Genomic DNA, 22,828 nt, shown 5'->3' with positions numbered 1-22,828 from the left:
TGCCCAATAAACATCTAGAATGTGGCGCCTCGTTATATTTTAAGTTGTCCCATGAGTTTCATAATTTGGTGTTTTGGTCGGTTGCTGCATTTTATAGCCATGCGCAGCGCTATTTGCCATATGCTTACTTGTGCTATTGTACATAATGTTGTTACCGTCCACGCAAAGAGTCAAATAGACAGTTGTCAGTGAAGCCTTGAGTTGAAAGCAATGTAGCTCTCCCTCTCACACTCAAGAACTTCTCCTTCACTCTTTAGTCTGTGTACCTGTCATTCAGAATCTGTTGCGTCCGAGAGCGTCGTACAACTGCTACCTGCTACCGTCATAGACTGATTAAATTCAGTGGGAGGCTCTGCAGCTCTATCTGTGTCCTTGCAATAAACAAGTATACATGTGTTAAGGATGTGTGAGCGTTTTACCTGGTCATACTTAGATGCCTGCAGGTGGTGGTTGATCAGCTCAAGGTTCAAACGATTTTTCTCCTGCAAGGCAGCATGGAGCTTTGCTTTCTGCAGGGAAACGAGGGAGAAACAAAGCTTTAGCGTGTTGTTACGTTAAGATCAAATTACTTTTTCCTCTGCAACGCCTTTTATGCCTGACTGCATCATGTATGCGTGTCACACAGTGCAACTCAATCTTTAAATATCATATAAGCGACAGATGAAAGATTCTCTGGAGGACTAAATACACAGCCATATTCTGTCACCCTCCATTTGGTATGTGACATTAGGAATGAAGGGGGAGAGGCTTGACAAAGAGGGGAGCACAGAAAGAAAGTAGCATTAGAGGGACAGATTGGAGAGGAGAACAGGAAGTGATTTGAGGGAGAAGTAGAAACAAAAAGAAACAAACTGAGGAGAGACGAGTGGAAGAAAACGAGAAAACGAGTACATAAATCCCACAAGCTGAAGATGAGATTAAGTTGCATAGCAAGTAAAAGGATTTTAAAAGGTGTGTTCAGCTCCCGTCTGCACTCTCCACTGCCCAGATTCACATTCAGAAGTTGTCATGCCGCTGGTGCTGCAGGTACTCAAGCATTACATAATTACGCCAGACTCAAACTAGGGCAATGTTCTCCTCCTATCAGAGCTCGGAGCATTCAGGAGTGGTTTTACAGTGACTGGTCATATCCTTGCTCATAATACCACTCTATGCTGGTGCACTGAACTCATAATGTTGATTGTCATTTACAGCATCCCGGCCAGAATACGGGGATAAGTAGTTTATAAGAGCCTTTTCTCCATTTGTCTTTAAACAATGAGAAATGCGATTATTGGTTTTATTTCCATGAAAAGCCTCAGAGGATAAGATGGCAACTGGGCTTCTGTTCAAATAAGTAGATCGACACTCCCCAGAAAAGAATTTAATTAAATTACCCTTTGAATATGTAAAGATTTTAAAGGGGAAAACGTGAAAATATAGAATTCTGTGTTGGATTTAACAGTAATAAACCAGGCGTTCATGCACTCATCTCTTAAAGCTTTGCACGACAGTTTCAGTACAAGAAAATATGGTGCAGCTCAGAGCTTTATGATCAAAATTTATCAGCCCAAACTGAAGTAAACCCTGTAAGAGGAGGAGGAGGAGAGAGGAAAAACAGAAAGTGAAGGGACAGCGAGGTCCATCCATCTCTTTATGTGTGGCCAGAGAGACAGCTCAGACTGTCAGAGGAAGACACAATCAAACGGGACACAGATAGAGAACCGACAAGGACAGGAAGACACAAAGACTGGTGAGTGAGTTCACTGGCTGCTCTTATTGTGTAACGCTGTCGCCACATCACATCCCTGCACACCACAGAGCAGTCGCTGCACAGAGCCACACCTAACTAGAGAAGCAGCCAGAAATTAGCTTGTTCTTCTTGCTTTTGACAGTTAATTATGAAGACAAGCCACATCATGGGGTGTCAGCTGCACTCGTTCTCTGCGCTGACACCGCAGGACATGGCCGTGTAGTTGCCACCGAAAGGAAGCAGGGTTGGGGCGGGGGGGCCTTGTCTGGAAGTGAAGCAAAGATTGCTGAAAAGAGGCGAGGGCTGTGATGCAATTTTCGGGGGTTGGAGAAAAGGTTAAGAGTTCGTTTGAGGTTTGACGAGAGCGATAACAAAAGAAAACAAAGAATCACAAAAAGGGGGGGGGGAAACGTGACCTTCTTTGGCTTTTTCTTTTTATGGGCCTCAGGAATGATTTCTGTTTTTTCCACGTCCTCCCACTTGCAGTGAGTCACACATTCACAGCTCTGCTTAACACTCCGATACATCGTGTAAACATAATGCTACACTGCAAAGCCAAGGGATACACACACACGCATTTTTGTGCCAATTTAAACCTTCAATATGCACAAATAAGCAAAAAATAAACAACGTCTCTCTTCCTTCCTTTTCTGTTTCGTTTCCCGTCTCAATCCATCTCTGTCTCCCACACACACTTCCCTCCCATTAACCACCATGATTTCCATTCTCTCCACACACCCACAAATTTAGCTGCTGGCCTTAAATCTGCTCTGCTCACTGTGGCCAGCAACTCATTGAGGAAGACCCACAATGTGTGTTGCATCGACAAAGACTTTAGCTCAGTTTCTCTGGTTATAATAGTGTCTGCATCAGATATAATTGTTACTTTTGCCAGCGAGGTTAGGTTTTCTTCTGCATTTGGTTGTGTGTTAGTGGACAGCATTACGCAAAGCTATTCAACCAATTTCCATGACATTTTGTTGAGGAGTGGGACATGAAATAAAAAGCGTACAACGAAATGTTGGTCCGGATCCGGATCAGGCGGCAAATGCAGGATTTTTTTTTTACTTTCCTTTAACATTGATGCATTTTTATACATTTTCGTTGCTTACTAGAAGGATAATGCCGTGGAAAAAAATCAGGGGACAATATAAGATAAAAATCTGGATTAAGGGAATTTAAATGTAGTTTCGTGAGGAGACTGTTGGGCCTTGGTGGTGGTATACGCTCTACTGAGTACTGTTCCAGTTTTCTTTCTGTAAGTGCAAATATCCTCACAATTTACTACATCATTCAGAAAAGTTGTAACTGATAATTGGTTGTCGTCACACCACGTTTTGAGTTTGAGCCAACATCAAACTGTGAGATCTGCTCTTGATTCAGTCACTGGACAGACCCCAGTTGCAGCATAAATAGCACATTTATGACGTAAGATGATTAGATTTAGGCAGTGCCTCTGCTTATTGTTATGCTTCTCTGCATCAGCACATCTGCAAAAAGCTGCAGCATCCTGTTGTTCTGTGCTTTGCTCTGATCCGAACAGACAGAGAAATTACTTTGCTTCATTGAAGAAGATACAAGTTTACAGAAATATTTATTGTGAGCCGGGTATTTCCCTTATTAGTTTCTGGTCATCTGATGACATGATCCAAGATTCAATATGAATGCAAAAGAATCCTAACTCATCACAGAGTATACACAGCTTTGTTTAATCAAATATAAATTTACTTCTGCACTCTCAGCTGTTTTTGGCAGCAAACTTGGAACATAGTGGATTTTACAGCGATTAAGGCTTTAAATGTATTTATGGAAATGTTTATGCTTTCAAATTGTGGATATGCTGCTTTAAATAAATCAGCCGTTAATTGGAATTAATTGTAACATTTGAAAGCTGCTTCTTGTAATCCGAAAAAAATTATACGGACAGGATCTTGGATTTGCTTAATTTAGAAATAATTGTTTTGGATCATACTGGTGATGCTTAGCTATGGATAAATAACTATGAATAAGCTGCGGCCGTTATAATGGAAAATAGAATAATGAACTCATGGGCCCAGAGATTTCTACAGTGGCTACTGCTGACTGGGATTTTTGTGGGTGGAGGAATGTGACTGTTAGACCTAAACTTTCAGGAGGATTGTCATTAATCAAATGTCATGGTGGAAACATTTTGTTCCACTTTCTGAAACCGTGGGAAGCAGGACACTGATACCATGTGACTTCTTCATATGCAAAAACATAGCAACCTGAAGTGAAAGTTAAGAGATTTTACCTGACATACGTTTTCATTATACAAGAATCCCCCATTTTCACCCACATATAAAACTTAAGCTCTCTATTCTCCAAGTTATTTCAAGTGCAGCTCAGATTCTGTTTAAAACTTATCCTCAAACAAAAGACCTCTTGAAAAGTCACATTACAAACACATTACTCCTTCCACTACTTTGCACTAAACTTTCTGCTTAGCGGTTTAATAGGGCGACTACAGTTAATGGGTGTCTGTGTGCGCGCGAGTGTGCCTAAAGACTGTGTGTTAAAGATTGCTTTGCACTCATGTGGTTAGAGAATGGATAAATGAGTCAGAGTCGTGACTGACGTCCCACCACTAATAGCTGCTGAAACATCAGCTGTCTGTTCAGCACCACCTAATGTCGGTACAAGTCAGGACCATGGACAGCTCCTCCACTGAGCAGATCAGGATTGACGCTGTGAAAACTGGACTAAGAACCAGTCTCTGTCTTCATCATTCCACTTAAAAAACAGCACTTGTGTCTATTTTTTAACATATGAGGTGTATTTATAGACATCCAGTCATGTGGGGAGTGTAAATCCATCCATTATCTATATCGCTTATACTTTGATGGTCGTGGTGGGAGCTGGAGCCAATCGTGGTCGGCAGAAAATCACAGGCACAACATACAGAGAAAAACAACCATACATACACAAATTCATGGTCGATTCAGAGTCAACAATTAACCTAAACTCCAGTCTGCATGTCTTTTTCCTTGTACCCAGTGAAAATCCATGTAAACACATGGGTAGGGAGTGTTGCTTTCCCCAAATATAATATTAGCTGACTCCACGAACATTCTCAAAAGGATTGCAGCTGTAGTACCGCAGGGCTGTAGTATCAAACATCACAAAAGTATATTCTCACTGCCTAAAGCTCATTTCAAGACTATATCCACATAAAAGAGAAGCCAATGACAGAACAGATGGGGGCGGTTTCAATCTTTTAAAACAAAGACAAACTGTTTGGACCTGGTTAAGCACAAAATATTGCAAATGGACTAAAACAAAAAACAGGTTTGAACATTTTGTCCGATTGCAAACCAATTAACAATATACTGCAGTGCATTCCCATTTTCAAGGTTGTTATGAAACTTAAAGGCGACTGTACACTGCTACTTAAAGGATTGGTTATGGCGATGTGGGGGTGCATTAGGAAGATTTATCGTGTAGCATTAGCAAGGTCTTCACTGCAGCATAAAAGATGATGTATAACACAGAGACACAGAGTTTGTCCTCTGAAGGGCTGGGTAGGTGTTTGCCTGTTCACAGCAGAACGTGCGACTTCAGACCCACATGATCGGCCAAACATCAGCTTTCTTGGCAGACGGTCGTGAATCTCAAGAGCATTTTGAGATCACTTTTTTTGTAATGCTGTTAAACCTGTGCATTAGCTCTGGCTTACAATATGGGCATGACTCCTGAACAGCTGTTTTATAAAAGCTGCACAACACACAGACTCACTTTGACCTTTAAGTCGCATATTGTTCATGTGGAGCATTTGGAAAATCTAACCTTCACATTCGACCTGCAACCTTTCTCATCCTTTCTTTGTGCTCTTTGTGCAAAGCAGTTTGTGGTAAATGTTACCATAATGTCATCAATAGATTATTCATCAGCATGCGGTTAAAAGATTCCTCTTAAAGTGTTTCAGCGCATTATCTGCTGACATTCGTCGCCTGTGCCACCCATGTGTCTCAACAGGTACCTCATTCATAAATCATAAATAAGCCGCCAATCTATTTTTGATGGTAGCGTGTGCACACTTGTGTTTATATATATATATATTTATATAGAATGACACACACGTTACAGACATAAGACCCACAAGGCCATCAGTAAGTGTAAACTGTGGGCGCAGATGGCAGTGCCTAATGCAGATATAGTGAAGCGTGAGTTGTAGTTCAGTGTGTGTGCGTGTGTGTGCAATATTGATGCCTTGCATAACTGGCATCTCGAGGCATACTGTACATTCGCTGTAAGCTCTTGCATATCCTGTGTTGCAGACCTCTCGCCCGAATCCTTAAGATTTGAAATCCCTTAGAAATATTCATGTGGCAAAAAATTACCTCACATGACAAACACCCTCAGATTAAAACCAGAAGTTCTCACAGTGTATAATACCCTAATAATTTGAGGTATTCCCCTTGTTAGTAGTGGATATGTAAACAGAGCTTAAAATCTTTTTTTTAAGTATGAATATAAAATACATGATTCATTTCTGCAGGTTTAATAATATGGATCAACTGGAGCTTGAACGGAAACCCTGCCTACGCAAACATTTAATATTAACATCGTCTCGAACACAAAAGACTCAGCGTCAGGTCAATGTGGCAGAGACAATTTAATGCACATCCAAAATCTTTGGGGAAGGGATCAGTGTACAGAGGAGTCTTTTGTGCTGAAAAGCAAATACTCAAGATTTTATCTCAGATATATGCATGTATAAAAAGCCTTACGGGATACGTAGTGTAGATTTAAGCTCACCTCTTCTTTTTATTGAAAATCAAGCAGCTAATGTTTTGTTTAAACCCCCCGGTTGTTGTGTGTTGTAGTTTATGTGTATGTGTGTGTGTACTCCTCTGCCTGCTACTGAGCACAGGAGATACCTCAGTCCAGACTTTTATGGAGGGAGAAGACGGGGGAGCGGCAGGGAGAGGCCGGCGCTACAGTCAGGAGAGATTAACTTCTCCACATAACACACATTCTCATTCACCTCACTCTTCGACCTCCTCTGTCACTACCCCTGTTACTCATCCTGAGCTCCGCACAGTTTCTATAATGTTTGTGCTTGCTTGGATGTAGTCTGCATACAGTACAAACACTTTATACAGTGTTTGCATTTGACTCCCCACTGCTGCTCAGGGGTTATAGCTACAGCAACCCTCACTTCAAGCAGTATTACAGTGATACACACTACTTCTTTGCGTTTTGTTATGACAACAGTATGTCATGTTGGTCTCTTGAACTATGTAGTGTGTGTTATTCATAATTTTCTGCCATTTGACAAAATAAGTTCACCACATAGGGGTCTCTCAATTAAAACGAAAACAAAAGAGCAAGTTTCATGCCGGGAGTTGTTGCCGCCACTGCTGATGAAACTGTACCTGACGTGACTCAGGCACAAATCATGTTAATGGGTGAGGTCATGTACTAAAGCTTAATTCATGTTATGCAGCAAACAACAATGAATAAACTTGATTCATTACGAGTGAGCAATACAAACAGTGGAAGGGGGGGAAAGCAGACTGGTTAACTGGCTAACGATGTGTTTTTCGATTGTAGAATACATTGTTTGCCATGGAAGTTATGGCAGAGACAGACAAAGCCGTTGACGCAATTGAAAGCTGACAAATGAAATGTCCAGTTACCTTGAATAAAAATTGTTTGAAACATTAAAGATTATGTAGGTACACAAGTCAACCAAATGTATAACAAAGTTCTTGTCATTCTTAGACATTTTGAGGAAGAATTGTTCAATATTATGTCTTTGAGTGATTATTCATAAAATCTAATGAACAGATTGAGCCTTGAGGTTTGTGCAGTAACCGCAGTCTTGGCTGCATGTCATACTGTGGGAGATTGTCTTGATCACTGTCAGTGTGAGACTGTGTGATGTCAGTTTTGAGGCTCATCAGATGGTGCAATGAACGATAAACAAGCTTTGGCCATCGCACACTTTCAATCTTATGTCTCCTTGGTTTGTGTCTCCCAACAAAAGGCAACTTGAGAAAACCATTTTAATAAGCGAGTTGTGTAATGTATTCTGTGCTACTTAATGTTGAAGTTTGCAGTTATCACATTGTTGGATTTTAGTCCTCAAGTTTGTCCGAATTTTAAATTTCTTCAGTCTGTACATCTTGGATTGTCTCACGATATGATCCCAGGGATGACGAAGATTTTGCTCCGTTTCTTGCAAGATTATTAACCGGTGTATGGGATAGACAAACATTTGCACTTTTTATTTCCTACAGTTAACAAAAAATTATATTTGAGGTTCAGAGTGTTAATAGCCGTGAGCTGCAGTCTGTCCCAAGTGAAGCTAGATCCAGTCTGAACAAGGTCAGTGCTAAAGAGAGAGCACATGTCTGCATATCAGCTTTGACTGTTTACTACATGTGAAATGTGGAGGTGCTCCAGCTGCACTGTATATGAAGGCCCCTTCAGGGAATAAACATGAGACTACACATGCCCCACAGGGAATATTAGACCATGGGAGTGTGTGTACTGAATTGTGTGTGTGCTGTATGTATGTAGTGTGGTTTCAGGCAGTGAGAGTGAAACACGGCTGCGATGTCGTGGGCAGCAAAGCTTCCAGTCACATTGATGACATAATGCATTTGATGTGAACAGGACCTATTATTCCCTCAGGCCACACAGAGAATATCAGAGGGCTGGAAAATAAGTTCTAAGGAAGATCAGTGTGATGCTAATGAGGAGCCCAAGAGCTGGTTAAGGATTACATGTGCTTGGATGGACCTTCATGCTCACATAATGCTTGGGTGGACCTCCACGCTCGGAAGTGCACCCACATGAGCACAAGCCTCTATATAGATGCTCAAGCACAAGGAAATCCATAAAACGCTCACATGCACCTAGGCGCACACATACACACACACACGTGCATCATTATGTGCACAGACACACACTGAAATGACCCCAATCTGCGGCAAAAAATACCGCACAAGTGCTAAATAATTTACATCTGACCCCATTGCACAGTTGTTTAAATGTACAGTACACTAGAAATACTCTCGCAGAGCCTAAGCAGAGGTTTCCTCACTACTGGTTTCTACGGGGGTTTACAATCTAGATCCATCCATAAATACACAGTTGAGTATTAAATATCACCTGCAGCATATACTATAACAGAGAAGGGGTATGCTAGGATAAACTAGGTATTTCTACTATGGTAAACAATTGAATTTTGAGTTTTATACTATATTTTATAGATGCTTCCAAATCCTGCAGACTGATTCTATATTCACATTACATTTGTGTTAGCTTATTTCTGTTGGCAGCCACTAGCAGCAGAGTTTAGAATTCATTATAATTTTTTCCTTTTTAGTTTTACTCATGAACTACACATTGTACAGTTCTGTTGTGCCCATAGGAACTTGGCAGCTACATGCTCCCAGAGGCTCTGTCTCAAATGAAGGAAGACTGAGAATGTCTTGCCCCCTGAACATGGGAATTGTTCATCTCTCACTGTTTGTTCATCCAGCTTAAACTATTAAGGCTGGATGCAACATATGAATGAGTCTGATGAGATGTGCGCCCTATCTATATGGTGTTGCTATAATTCACATGTGCAAAATGCAGATGGAAAGGTAACAACATGTTGATTGATGTTCTTTCTTCCACTCATATCCAGTTTCCAAGGGAAAAGCAAGGATTTATAATAAAAGCAAAAGATTTAAGCCTTCAAATGGTTTTTAATTCATGTTTCTATTTGCTATTTTTTAAAGTTATTATATTTGATTGTTTGCCTTACACATTTCTTTGTAAATTTATTTTGTTTGCTCTTTTATTTAATGCCATTTTGATACTTTGAGCCAAATGTTTTTAGTGTATACAAGTATTATTCTTTGCTTACATTGTGCTTGCTTCCATGACCTCTAAATTAGAACCAAATTACTAAAAGATTCCTCTTGTGAGCAGAGAAACATCAGTTCAACATGTAAAAAAAGAACTCGTCCTGCTACCATGACTACATCTGCAGCCTTTGAACAGAGAATACAAAGCAGCACTTTGAGCGTTACGAGACAGAAGTCTACGAGAGATTAAAAATGTCTGAACAACATCCTGTCGATTTGTATCTGACGTCAGTGCTTGAATTTCTGCTAAAGGTTACAAATAGGGACAATTCTATAATGGCTTCTGTAATGGCAGATGCTTATATGACCGAGTTTTAGGTCTCAGGTGAGCCGGACTCAGCGGCGCAGAGCAATAGGTGACAGTTACAGGAGCACAGGTGCTGTCATGTCATCTGTATCCGAACAGGCTGGCCTGACATTGTGCACTCCTCTATACCTCCTTCCTTCCTCTGTTCTTTCTTCCTCCCATCCAGCTTCCCCCTGGTGTTCAGTCCACCGAAGACCTCTGTCCTAGGTTTAATCATTCAAGCCCTTCCACACAGAAATCATGAGGGATGGAGAGAAGAGAGAAGAGAAAGATAAAAGACGGGTACAATTTAAGTAAGAAAAGGCAAGAAAATTGTGATGGGTAGAGAAGGAAGCTTAAAATGAAGGAGAAGAGAAGATGGTGAGAAGACAAGCTAAAAAACTCCCGGGGACAGTTGGAGACAATTAGTGACGTAGCTTTAACAGGCTTTTCTCAGCATGTTACTTTGCTCGAGGGCTCACCTTACCTGACACTACATAATAACGTTGTGAATTAAAACCATAAAGTGAAGGGGAGATTTTGGTCAGCCACATATTCCTGTATCTGTGCCAAAACTATAAACAACACTGTAAGGCATGGCTCACCCCTCACGGTCCTTTAATGATACCATCCAGAGGACTCTCCACACTTGTCCTTACTTTAGAGATAAGACAATTATGTAGATGGCAGAAGAACAAGAAATCTGTGTCGTAAAACCCGACAGTCTGGAAACTGATCTAAAAATGTGTGTTTTATATAGGTGAAGAATATCAACAGGAGCCAAAAATAAAGATACTGAATCAGCAGCTAATGTGATCGTACGTCTGCAACCATTTATCTAAAGAAATGGAAAAATAACTTGAAAAGTGCACCACATGCATGACAAGAGAGATTAAGTGCTGCTCATGATATTCTTTACTTAACTGTATTTGTAATTAGACTTCAATCACACATCTGTTTAGCGCCGACGCTCCCTCTCTTTCCTCCTCGGCCCCACCCTCTCCCTTTCTGCCTTTTCCTTCTGCAGTGCTCTTTCCTTTAATATAACTTCTGTGTATCTTGAAAAGCTGCCAGGAAATGTGAAGAGGAAATGTTTCTTTATTGTTTCCTTCTCTGCTACTCCCGCTGGCTAAGATGGCATCAACACTTATGGTGTGTATGCTGGCAATCAATACAGCGCTCACTCATATTCAGGCATGTGTTCACACAGACGCACAAAACAGGGGCAGGGGTGAGGGGAGGGGATGATGGGGTTGCTATAGAAACTGTTCTTTCAGGTGTGCAGTGTCAGGATGATAAAAAAAAAAGTAGCAATGGGATATTACATCCAACAAATCTGATGCACGTTGAGTTGTATGAACGCAAGCCTGCATTCAAGAGTCGCAAACACAAGATATCTGATTTAATCCCCATTTAAACCTACAGCATGAATGAGAAGTTAATGTACTGAAGAAAAGTAGTGAGTGTGCAAATAAAATACTACATAAAAATACCAGCATTTGTGATTCAAAGCACAGAACTGAACTATATTGGATGTGGGTTGGAAATGGAGCTGCAAAGTACAGTAAGTGTAAGTATGCATGGATACACTAGGTTAATAATACACTGGAAATGTGAGGGAGTGTGTATGAAGGCATGCGAGCTGGCAAAATTGTAGAAATGTGCATCTGTGTGGATGCAAAGTACACAAAGGCTGTCTGCATATGTTAGTACGTGACTGTACCTGTGTGTTTATTGATATGTGCTGCCACGCCCCTGTGAGGCTGTCACTATAGGGATTATTGCAGCGCTCATATGTCCTCAGGAACATTTTTGATTAGTCAAGGAGGCCGTCTTTTGGCTGCCACACTCCCTGATAATCTCAAGAGAGGAGCAAGGAAATCAGCCATGAGACTGAAAACACAAGTTTCATTTCCTCCTATCCTCCTCACTCCCTCTATCTCTCCCTCCTTCTTGCCCTCTGGCACTAAACTGAACATCAGATGGCACGGCCAACCAGTCTGCTGCATGAAGATGAAGAAGTAGTTGAAGAAGAAGAAACAGAGATGTGGTAAACGAGTAGCAAGATTAGGAGTGAAGGATTCTTTCAATTTTACAACCTGGTGGTGCCTTCCCAGAGAGGGAAAGAGGAAATATTAAAGGTAGACAGAGAAAGTGATATCAGTCATACAAAGCAAAATGCTGCAGAATGAGATGAAGCAGAATTGTCTGTGTGCAACAATTCTTCCTCTCTCCTCTGCCACATTTCTCAAAAGTATCTCACCCACCCACATAGCCATACATTCAAACATATGAACCCTGTTCACATGCACACAAGCACACACACTTGTTTGAAGCACGTGTTTTAACTCACAAGTATTAAACACAGAAATTAAAGCCATTACTGAGTGACTGACAGAAAAGCAAGAGCTTTGATTTGTCCCTCGTTTCAGCTATGAACCTGATACTTTCATTCATGTCATCAAAGTGCTGGGTCTCTGCAAATGTCACACATGCTCCATGTGCAGACTGTGATAGGGCCACGTTTTCTTGCCATAAAAGGATTACAATGAAACAGGAAAATGTTCTACTGTCAGTTCTTGTGCTGCAAAGCTTCTCATGCTGTGACAAAACCTTTCTGTATAATCTTGCCCAGTTGCTTTAGTTTTTCAACCTATAGGCTGAAGTTTGACTTGCTCAAACTACTTCCTGGTCAAATACTTCCAAACTTTTCACAAAAATGTAACTCACATTGAAACTTTACTTGACACCAATGAGTCATACACACCTCGCTTAGGCGCTTGTTTTTATGTTAGGAGCATCGACAAGCTCTTCTGGCCACGGTGATTAAAGTAGTCCAATGTCTGACTGAATCCAGAGGTTTGTACACATCCCTGATTTCCAGTTCCAGTCTGATAGCCAACAATTTATTTCCCAAACGTCTACTGTCGGAGCTTTTAGTTTACAGACTAAATCCAAGCATACTAGCCTCCACCGTGCATCCAAGCCAACTAGCACACAGACTGCAGTCTCCAGCCTACATCCAGCTCCCCAGTCAGCCTCGTGGACGACCGGCCTGCTAATTAGGTCTGCATTCAAGTCTGCTAGCCATCTGCCTGTTCCTACTCCGACATCAACCAGTTTCCTGTTGAATCCTAAACCAGAAGACCTAGAGCAGTCCCCTTTGGGGGGGAACTCACCTAGCTACCACCCCGGTATAGTTTTGAGCACGAAGAGGGAAGGATGGGTCACAGAGACATCAACTCCCCAAGCTGCCCAGCTACACTAATACTCAGTTGTCCAGCTAAGCAGAGCCTCAGCTGGCCGGGGCCTTGATCTACGCCCCACCGGACCCCGAATTGTCTGCCCTGGCTGACATCCTGTCTGCTCCTGCGTCAGCAGTCTGTCTGCTCCTGCATTGGGTCCCTGCTAACATTAAGTTCGTCCTGGTTTCTAGTCATTAGCCCAGTCAACACCTGCTCCTGATCCTCAGTTGGGGGCCTAGCCAGCACCTGCTGCCGATCTCTCATCTGCAGCAGTTCTATCTAAACCAAGATCCCCCCTGAGCGGCACAACCTATGAGTCCGGCCTCTGGACTGTCCTTTCTAAGCACTTGGGGCACCCGAGTGACCTACTCGGTTGATCCGGCCTTTAGATACCCTCTACCATGGACTTGTTGACTCTTGTTTAGGACATCTGGAATCAATCCTTTGAGACAACCCTGTTTGATTCATTTCCTCTATTATTTTGAAATCACTAGTCTTTTTTTGTCAGGTTGTTTTTTTTCCTGCCCTTTCCTTTTTGATTGCCTACCCTGCCTTGATTACTTCCCCCAGATCCACCTGTAATTGCCCTTATCATCCTTATGCATTTGCCAGTTCACCTGTTCTGTTTGCTGGCGTTTCCCCTTGTGCATCCATTTAGTTACTTGTCCATGTTCCATGTTCCCAAGTTTAACGTTCCAATTTTGGCTTATTGCAGTATTTACCTTCCCTGTACCTACCTGCTTTAATGCGAGTCTGCATTTGGGTTCTGCAATACTTCTACTAGCATGAGTGGATTCATAGTCATCACCAACACCTGGCAACCCCTTCAGTAGGGAGGAACCAGGAAAAGCTCAGGTTACCGAGCCAATAACGTCAAACCACTCACACAAACACACAGGCATGCACACAGAAAAATCCATTTGTTTGCTAAAAGCGCCACACGTTTGTCTCCCTCCCTGTGTCGCTAACAGATGATGCGAACATGTGTCTACATATGTAATTTTAGAAAATAATTATTGTATATTCACACATCATGGGGCTGTTGAAATCCATGCACATATACTCACATGTACATACTAACCTTTTCATGCCAAACACACCATTAAGCCCTTTCACCGTAACCCCACCCCTCAACACACACACCGCACACACCCACACATCTCCAAACAGGTGGCTCTGCTTCAGACAAGAATCACAGAAGCTGGATGTTGCTTTTTTTTTCCCGGAAGAGAAAAAATGTACAAATCCTCCTCTCGTTTCCACCTCTCTGTGGACGTTCGTCTCTTCCTGCAGCAGCTGCACTGGCAGGTTCTCCCCAGCTGCTTGGCTATGCTAACCCTCTGCACTATATATAGGACTCCACAGAGCTAAATCAAACAGTAACACACCCGAGCCACTGATGCGGAGACAAACAGCAGCAGTAAAGAGGATGCGGAGTGGTGATAAAGGATTAGTATTTACCGTGTGTGCTGGCTAACACAGGAGCATCTTGACTGAGGTGCCGCTTACTCCTTCTTCCTCCTTGCTCTGATCTCCTCCCTTCTTCCTTGCTCTCTCTGGGTGGGGAATTGTCAAACGGCTGCAGCAGCATCACTAGCAGCTCCGGGGCCTGCGTCTCTCTCTCTCTCTCTGTGTCTCTCTCTCTCACACTCTCTTTCCTCCGCCCCCTCTCCACACACTCTCCCTTTCCTACTCTCCAATTCCTCTCACTCTCTCCCCACCCCCAAAGACCCTCCTCCTTAACACCCTTCCTGCATCATTTTCTCCTTTTCTCTTCCGCTCTCTCTCTTTCCCTGCTCAATTTCCTCCTTTCTCTCTCCCACTATACGCGTGTGCAGTGAGCTGCGGAAATCCACTCTGTTGAATTAATCAGCCAGCTCCACTCTTACAACCATCAGCCACATCAGTGGGCTACTGTTTGGCGAAAAGACCTCACAGCCAGTAGGAAACAGACATCTTGGAGTGTGGGTTACAAATAAGGATGGATTATTGGAAGGCCGCCCTGTGCAACCACGGTCTGGACCTTCCAGCATGTCTGCCAAATTGAGTGAAATGACAGGAGCCTGCGTGATGCTGCCTGCTGTCACATAGACCCTCCCTCTTTTCCTTGCTCAGCATTTCATTTGTCAAAAGAAAATTTGAATGAGTCTAATGTTTTCCTTTTTAGCATCTACTTTGATGTAAATGATTTGGGTCTCATAATTTCTTCACAGTGTCCTCATAACCGCCATTTTCTGTAAATAATGCTCAATACATTTTCGTTGTCTATCCTATTAAATGTTGCTGCATTTGAACTGCTGTAGAATAACAGTCTAATAATTAATAGTCCCAACTTAAAATTTGAAGTGTTGAACAGTACTAAAAGCAATCAAGCCGTTTATTGGAACACATTATATTTAGGGCCCGAGCACTCAAAGGCACTAACAGACGTGAGGCTAGGGCTGGGCGATTTTTCGATCCCGATTCGGGATCGCGATAAAATTTTGATCGATTTCGATTATCTCCTCGTGGCATGTACTCGATCTCACGTGGCAAAAGTAAGCGCAACAACAATGTCGGAGTCTGCCGGCTGCCGTCTGCAGTTAGGACACGACACGTCCACTTCCCATCGTGAGAGCTGCTGCAGTTGCGAGAGAGACAACAAGAGAGAACGAAGTTAGAAAAAGGAGAAAAAATGAGTGAAACTGAAGTCGGGGACAGCGAAAATAATGCCGAATGTGAGAGCGACATCACTACATCACCCGGAACCGAAGACATTGTCGGAAAAAAGCGTAACGCGACGTCAGTTGTGTGGACGTGGTTTGGATACGGCTAAAAGGACGAGGAGCAGACGAAGCCGGTCTGCAAAATGCCGGCGGTCGGTACCAGCCAGGACAGGGAACACCACAAACCTTTTCAATCACCTGAGCCAAGTTTGCACGACACCAAACAAAGAGACAGGCAAGACCACTACGTCTCCTGTTAGCATCGCTAACGTTAGCGATGCTAACGTTAGCGATGCTATGTTAGCAAAACAACAGTCCATCCAGTCCCCATATGAAAACAATCCAAGCGGGGAAAAAATATAACGAGCGCTATAACTTATTGCTTAGCTACAGATATGATGCCCCTGAGCACAGTGGAGAGGGACGGCTTCAGGAAACTGATCAAAAACTACATATCGTGTTAAGAATCGAGATCGATCAATATGGAAAAACATATCGTGATAACATTTTTTCCCATATCGCCCAGCCCTACGTGAGGCCCTATTGAAATTGTAAGGATTATTATTATTATTATTATTATTATTATTCAGGCAATTTTTAATTAATTCAGAATTTTAAAGTAAAAGTAAATGAAATTAAAAAATAAAATACAAAATTGACTTAAATATTTGAGTTAAATTTATTTGAAAAATTGAGTTAAATTGAGTTAAATATTTGAGTTAAATGTATTTAATACATTGAGTTGAATTGACTTAAATATGAGTTAAATTATCCTAAATATTTGACTTACATTTATTTGAAAAATTGAGTTATATTGACCTAAATATTTGAGCTAAATTGACAAATATTTGAGTTACATGTATTTAAAAAATTTAGTTAAATTTACTTACATTTTAGTTAAATTTATTTTTGAAAAATTGACTTAAACATTTGAGTTAAATTGACTTAAATATTCTAGTTACATTTTTTTGAAAAAATTGAGTATAATTGACTTAAATATTTGAGTTAAATTGACTTAAAGATTTGAGTCAAATGTATCTGAAAAATTTAGCTAATTATTTTTGAAACATTTAGTTAAATTTACTTAAATATTTGAGTTAAATGGACTTAAATATTTGAGTTGAATTTATTTGAAAAATGTAGTTTAATTTATTTGAAAAATGTAGTTACACTAAAGAGTATGGGTATACCATAAAAAAAATAAAAAAAAAATAAAAAAAAAAATAATAAAAAAAATAATAAAATAAATAAAATAAATAAAATAAATAAAATAAATAAAATAAATAAAATAAATAAAATTTTAATTTATTTAAATTATATTTACATTTTAGTCATTTATTAAATAAATCTAAATAAATTTAAATTTAAATTAAAAATAAAATAAAATAAATCTAAATTAATTTAACTCAATTTTCTTAGTCAATTTAACAAATTTTTCTGAGTAAATTTAACTCAATTTTTCATGGATGATTGGACAATCTCTTGTTCTTCTTTGTGTGTAATGGGAAAATCTGAATTTTTATCCGGTGATGAAAAGTTACAGGATCACCATATTTATTACAAATCATCTTGAGGGAATAATGCAAATCAAAGTATTCCATCCACTAAGATTCAGTTCACTTAAAGACGCACATTTTAACCTCATGGTAAGGCTACATGAAGGATCAAAGCTTACACTGATCTCTCACTTTTCAAACTAGACCAAAATCACCATTCTCCAGGAAGCCGTGCTGCTAATGTTGCTAATAAATAATTCTCTCTGGATTATGGAATACTACACTACAACCACTGTTGTAGAGTAGTAGTTATTGTTCCACTTCTGTAATTTCACCCATAGTTGTAGGCTTATACAGAACCCTGCTGATAGAGATTTTTGTATCAAGGAGCGTTTATAGGCACAAAATCCAAACAGGTTTCTGGGTTAGATTCCACATGTATAAAACCAGAATCAATTTTATTCCCATGCGGCCAATTATTCATTTCCTTTCTGTTCCAGCTCTTATCCGAACAGTTTCACAGCTTTTAGCCATTAACTACAACACAGCTTACACACTTGCTATAACACTGCCTACACTGGCTTGTCACAATGAGTAATTATATCATATTGACATCAGCTTATGTGCGGGTGCTCATGCATGTCCCTGCATGTGTATTTGTGAGTGTGAAAGTGGGTACACCACAGATAGCCAGCTTAAATAATTGTAGGGGCTAAGGGGATTTTCAAGTAATCCACAAGGGCCCTACATTTTGACAGTGGAATATTTTCAGCACATTTAAAATTTTGAGGCACCAGAATTTGTTTATCCCTGCAATTGTGGGGGGCTGATATGATTCAGTGATCTCACAAAATGGACTGCTGCCATTTGTGTCACTGTAAATATGTCTATAATGACTTTAAGAAAAATCAGATCACATGTCAAGGAAGATTTATGTACAAAACCAGTTAATTCCAAAGCGTTTTCATACGTTTTCTGTTCTGAAATAAAGGCAGTGGTAATGTATGTAGCTGTGCATCTCTGTATCGCTCATATTAACCCAATTCTGCCAATATTTATTCAAAAAAGACATGTTGAGAAAGCAGTGGTTCCCTAGGAGGCAGCAATGTGAGCCACAGTGTTAATTGTGGTGTGGATTATGACATTTTCCACTCAAATGCAGCATGAAAAGATATAATCGCCACTTTAAATCTAAATAAATAAATTGGTTGATTCAGTTAGAAGGGTTTATCTGTGAGGGAGACTATGGCAGATGAGACTTTAGCAAAGTCATATGGAAAACTTGAATGATACTGGTGTTATAATTTATACATGATGCACTCACTCCCAGGAAGAAGGTCCAAATCAGTTCGAAAATTCATCTGGATGAACTCCCTCTAAAAATGTCTGAAATTGAATAATGGTTTGGCATGACCCTCCCTGATGTTCATCAAATCTGCGTCAATTACCGCAGACATGAAGCTGCACAGGCCAGACCAGTGGCCAGAGTCCACATATCTGCCTGGATGTGGGTAAGTAAGGAGGTTAGGACAGGAAGTACGAGGGGAGGGAGAGGAGACTGATGGAGACAAGCACACACATGGCGGATAGAGGGGGAGACTTACATTTTTGAGTGAGGCAACAGAGGAGGAGTGAGAGTAAAAGCTATGTAGTACAAGAAAAAAATGACTAAAAGCATGAAAGGGCTCAGAAATGGGAGACTTGATGGACCACTACGAGCGAGCACTACGCCAAAGCAAACTAGTCTACCAGCATGTTGTTACTGCCGGCTGTGTACCGTTATCTAAGAGATCACAGACTATGGGTTTGACCTCGTTGTTTCTCTAGGGAAAAGAGGTGAAATAGGCAAATATCAGTCAAATGTGTAATAATAATAATAATAACATTCCTTGATGCCAGATCCACACATTAATTTAATAGCAAGGGTTAGGGTTAGTTAGTTAGAACCTGCCAGTGCAGCTGCTGCAGGAAGAGACGAACGTCCACAGAGAAACACACCGAGAGGAGGATTTTTACAAAGTTAATGGATCTATAATTTAGTGTAAGGTTTTTGGGTTTTTCAAAACCTAATTAACTAGCATGTCTAACTGAATTTTTAGAGTGGATAAAGATTAGTTTCCCCTCATTTGTTTCACCTGTGATTATTTTGTCATTTTTATATATTATTCACATCAAAACTTGTCAAATTAAATACAGGTGAAAGAAAGAAACACACCAGGCTTATTACTAGGAACGTTTCACAGAGTGTCCAAAGATAATTATTACCTTCTTAACTATTTCTAAAAGGTACAGACGGACAAGCAATCAAGACAGCTGGAAACTGATGGTGTCTTCAGGGGTCTGTCAGTCATGTGACTATTGCAATGGACTGTGGAAAAGAAGGAGCAGCGAGATAAACCCAATAAAGGAAAGAATAGAAAGCTCAGCCTAAACACCCCCCGTCTAATAACAGTTGTTAAAATAGCCACACAAGTCAAAACAATGTGAATTTTCTGACTAGCCTGTGGGAGGTGGCCACATTATTCCAGCTGAACTGTGTCACTGGACTATTATCAACCCTGGCTGGTCTGTGCTTCTTTGATCAGGGGGGAGTTAAAACGGAGATTACTGGGTCAGCTGAGACAACACGGCTATTAGGGATTATTGATTAGACGTTGCCCCCCCTTCGCGCTGGGACAGCCCACATCATCATGAGGCCTCTCATCTGAGTGGGCCAGCTGCTAGCGGCACACAATTGTTGCCATAGGGATCGGTGTCCAAGGAGACAGCTGCAGCCTTTTAGCAGCAGTCACACAGCACACAGAAGGTCATTCTTTACCTACGGTACCTTTCTTCAACTGTCCATCAGAGATTGTTTCCAGGCAACGCTTTTCGTTTTTTTTTCTAGGAAGTCCACCTTCTCAGTGCGTTTTCTTGCCATTTTTGTAGCAAAATAAATGAAATGGAAGAAACTGACAGGAGAATGCGGCTGAAATGCCCCATGAATATCATCCTCAGTGACTTGACAACGATTAAATGCAAAAGGTGGTAGATTATCGGCTTTTAGCTGAAAGCCTGGTCTAGCACTCTTGTCTTAATATAAAAACAGGCATGAGGTGAAAATACTTACTACCTCATGCTCTAACATATAGCATTAAGATATTTAGAAGATGCTGTGATCATACACTAACCCTCTGGCTGCAGCAGGATTATGGTTAACACTATAAATAGGGCACATGCATAAGTAATGCTCAACTAATGTATGACTCATCACGATTCAATTCATGGAAAAAAAAAATCTTGAGAATCAGAAAAGGGTACCGTTCTGCTTTCAGACGCATGGAGGCGTAATGTCGCTTTTTCCGTGCATATTAAATTTAGCAGCATATCTGTGAATATTTGCGGTGACTGTGAATAAGCAGGTGTTAACTGATAACCTAGTGACTAACCACAAAGTAATAGTGACATAACAGTGAGCAGCAGCCAGTCGTGATACATCCGGCATTAAATCATGAGTCAGTGTGTTACTCAAGCATGTTTTGCAACCTTATTACAAATTGTGATGTACTCATTCTCACAATATGTGACAGAGATGCACCGTCATGATGCCAACATGAGACCAAGAGCCAATGGCGAGTTACACAATGGTTTAACGGATAGATTTTACTGCAACAGCGTAGAATACGGTTGATCTTAACTGTTAACATTTCTCCACTCATACAACGAAAGTTTTACCAATGGTGATTTGGTCTCTGTCGATACGAGTGTTTCAAATATGAACCGCTGTACACATCACATCACGGAGGAAAAGTGTCAATACACTGTCAATATAAGGTTGTATGAATGCAAATAAAAGCTCTCCCTCTATGAAACTGAAAATAATTTCTATTCATTGAGGCTTATGACTGAAGCAGCTATTATACTCTGTCAGTTCCCCTCTGCCAGTCTGTCCACAAATGGGCGTGTTGCCAAGACAACGGCTCACACGCCTTGCCATCCGAGACTACCTGGGGGAGGCTTCCATAGAAAATTACTATATACACACACACAAATGCATGCATGAACATACAGGCCAAACAAATATATGTGGCATTGAAAACACACATCCTCGTGCAAGACATACAGACCAAACAACACGCCCCTACTCATCCATTTCACACCACATTACACATGACCACGTGTGTGCAAGACCAACAACAAGTGTGTGCGTATATGTGAGTTAACAGTTGAATCCTTGAAGAATATAAACTGCAACAGGGAGTATAGCGTTACTGACATTCTAAGAAAATCTTAATGGTTTCCAATATGGAGGAGAGTCATAAGTAAATATGTATATTGCGCTCGCATCATTTTCATCTGGTGTTTGCAGGCAATAAAAAAAAGGTCCTATCAGATGGGGAGTGTTTGAACAGCCAAGAGTGGCCCAGAAATAGATGCGAGTGTCTGGCTGAAAGTAGGAAGTTTACCAGTTTCCTATATTGAAGCTTTTCTTGGCGAAGCGTGGTGACTTCAAGCTTCAGAGCTCGGTTTCTCTCCTCCAGCAGACGAAAACGGTTCCCAGATTGGACCGAGTGGCCGGTAGCTTGCTGGGATGAAACCTCATACCTTAACTGAAAGACAAAATAAAAAATGTATAATTAAAAAGAAATTTCTAATATTTGCAACATTATACATTTCATTTTATACAGCCATGCTAATGGAATTCGGAGGTTTTACCTACTGAGTACGAAATGCTAATGTCAGCACAATAACATGCTCACAATGACAGTGCTGACATACTAATGCTAAACAGGTATAACGTGCCCCTGTTCACCATCTTGGTTAAGCATTTTAGCCTTTTCAAATTGGCAACTAAGCAAAATGAATTTACAATTATTTCCAAAAGATATTTCACTTTATAAATGCAAATAGAAAAAGTCAAGAGGATCAACAAACGCATGAGAATTTGTCCTCTGGGGACCTTGAATATTTGTATAAAAGTTTTTGCATTAATCCTGCTAACTAACAAACAGTAGAAAACATTACCTCCTTGGCAGAAGTCATAAAAAAGGACATAGGTCTCCTGTCAATCTTGCTTACATTGATGTACTCAGGTATTAGTTCCATCCTGCGGGGTCAGACCCAAGAAAAAGATTAACAGACTTTAAAATGAAGCTGCTACAGCAACAAGTTTGGAAGCTCAGAGGAAATTGCCAGTCAGTGTTTTTCTCCTTCGAAAAATTCCTTGATGGAGTGGAGTCGTCTTTTGAAAATGCATTTTCACTCGCTTGAATTCTCCATGGAAATAAACTGCATATCTGCAAGAGGCAGGCTGGAAGCTTCACGCGAGGGGTTAGGGAGAAGATTATCTTTTATTGCTCAAGTTAGTCTTTCCTTCATGCCACTTTTCACAGTTGTTTTGGATTAGGACTGCACTTGTTGTGTTGCAGATAACAGAGGGATTGGTAGGGGGAAGCTGATTTAGGACATGCAACTCTGCCTGTGCAACCAGAAATTAAA

The 22,828-nt window shown here is 40.8% G+C and overlaps 1 protein-coding gene across 1 annotated transcript in view; it reads right to left on the bottom strand.

The window, feature by feature from the left end:
• rimbp2a (RIMS binding protein 2a) overlaps positions 1-22,828 on the bottom strand; it is a 56,353-nt gene that overhangs the window by 26,977 nt on the left and 6,548 nt on the right. Inside the window, exons 2-3 of the mRNA XM_061077962.1 lie at positions 21,796-21,939; positions 420-509 (exon numbers count right to left, since the gene is read on the bottom strand). Coding sequence (XP_060933945.1) covers positions 420-509; positions 21,796-21,939 — 234 coding nt within the window. The remainder of the gene's footprint in view (positions 1-419; positions 510-21,795; positions 21,940-22,828) is intronic.

The sequence above is a fragment of the Limanda limanda genome, chromosome 1 (assembly GCF_963576545.1).
Source record: "Limanda limanda chromosome 1, fLimLim1.1, whole genome shotgun sequence".
Lineage (NCBI taxonomy): Eukaryota > Metazoa > Chordata > Actinopteri > Pleuronectiformes > Pleuronectidae > Limanda > Limanda limanda.
Note: the sequence above shows the minus strand (reverse complement) of the source record. Positions and strands in the feature narration are given on the sequence as shown.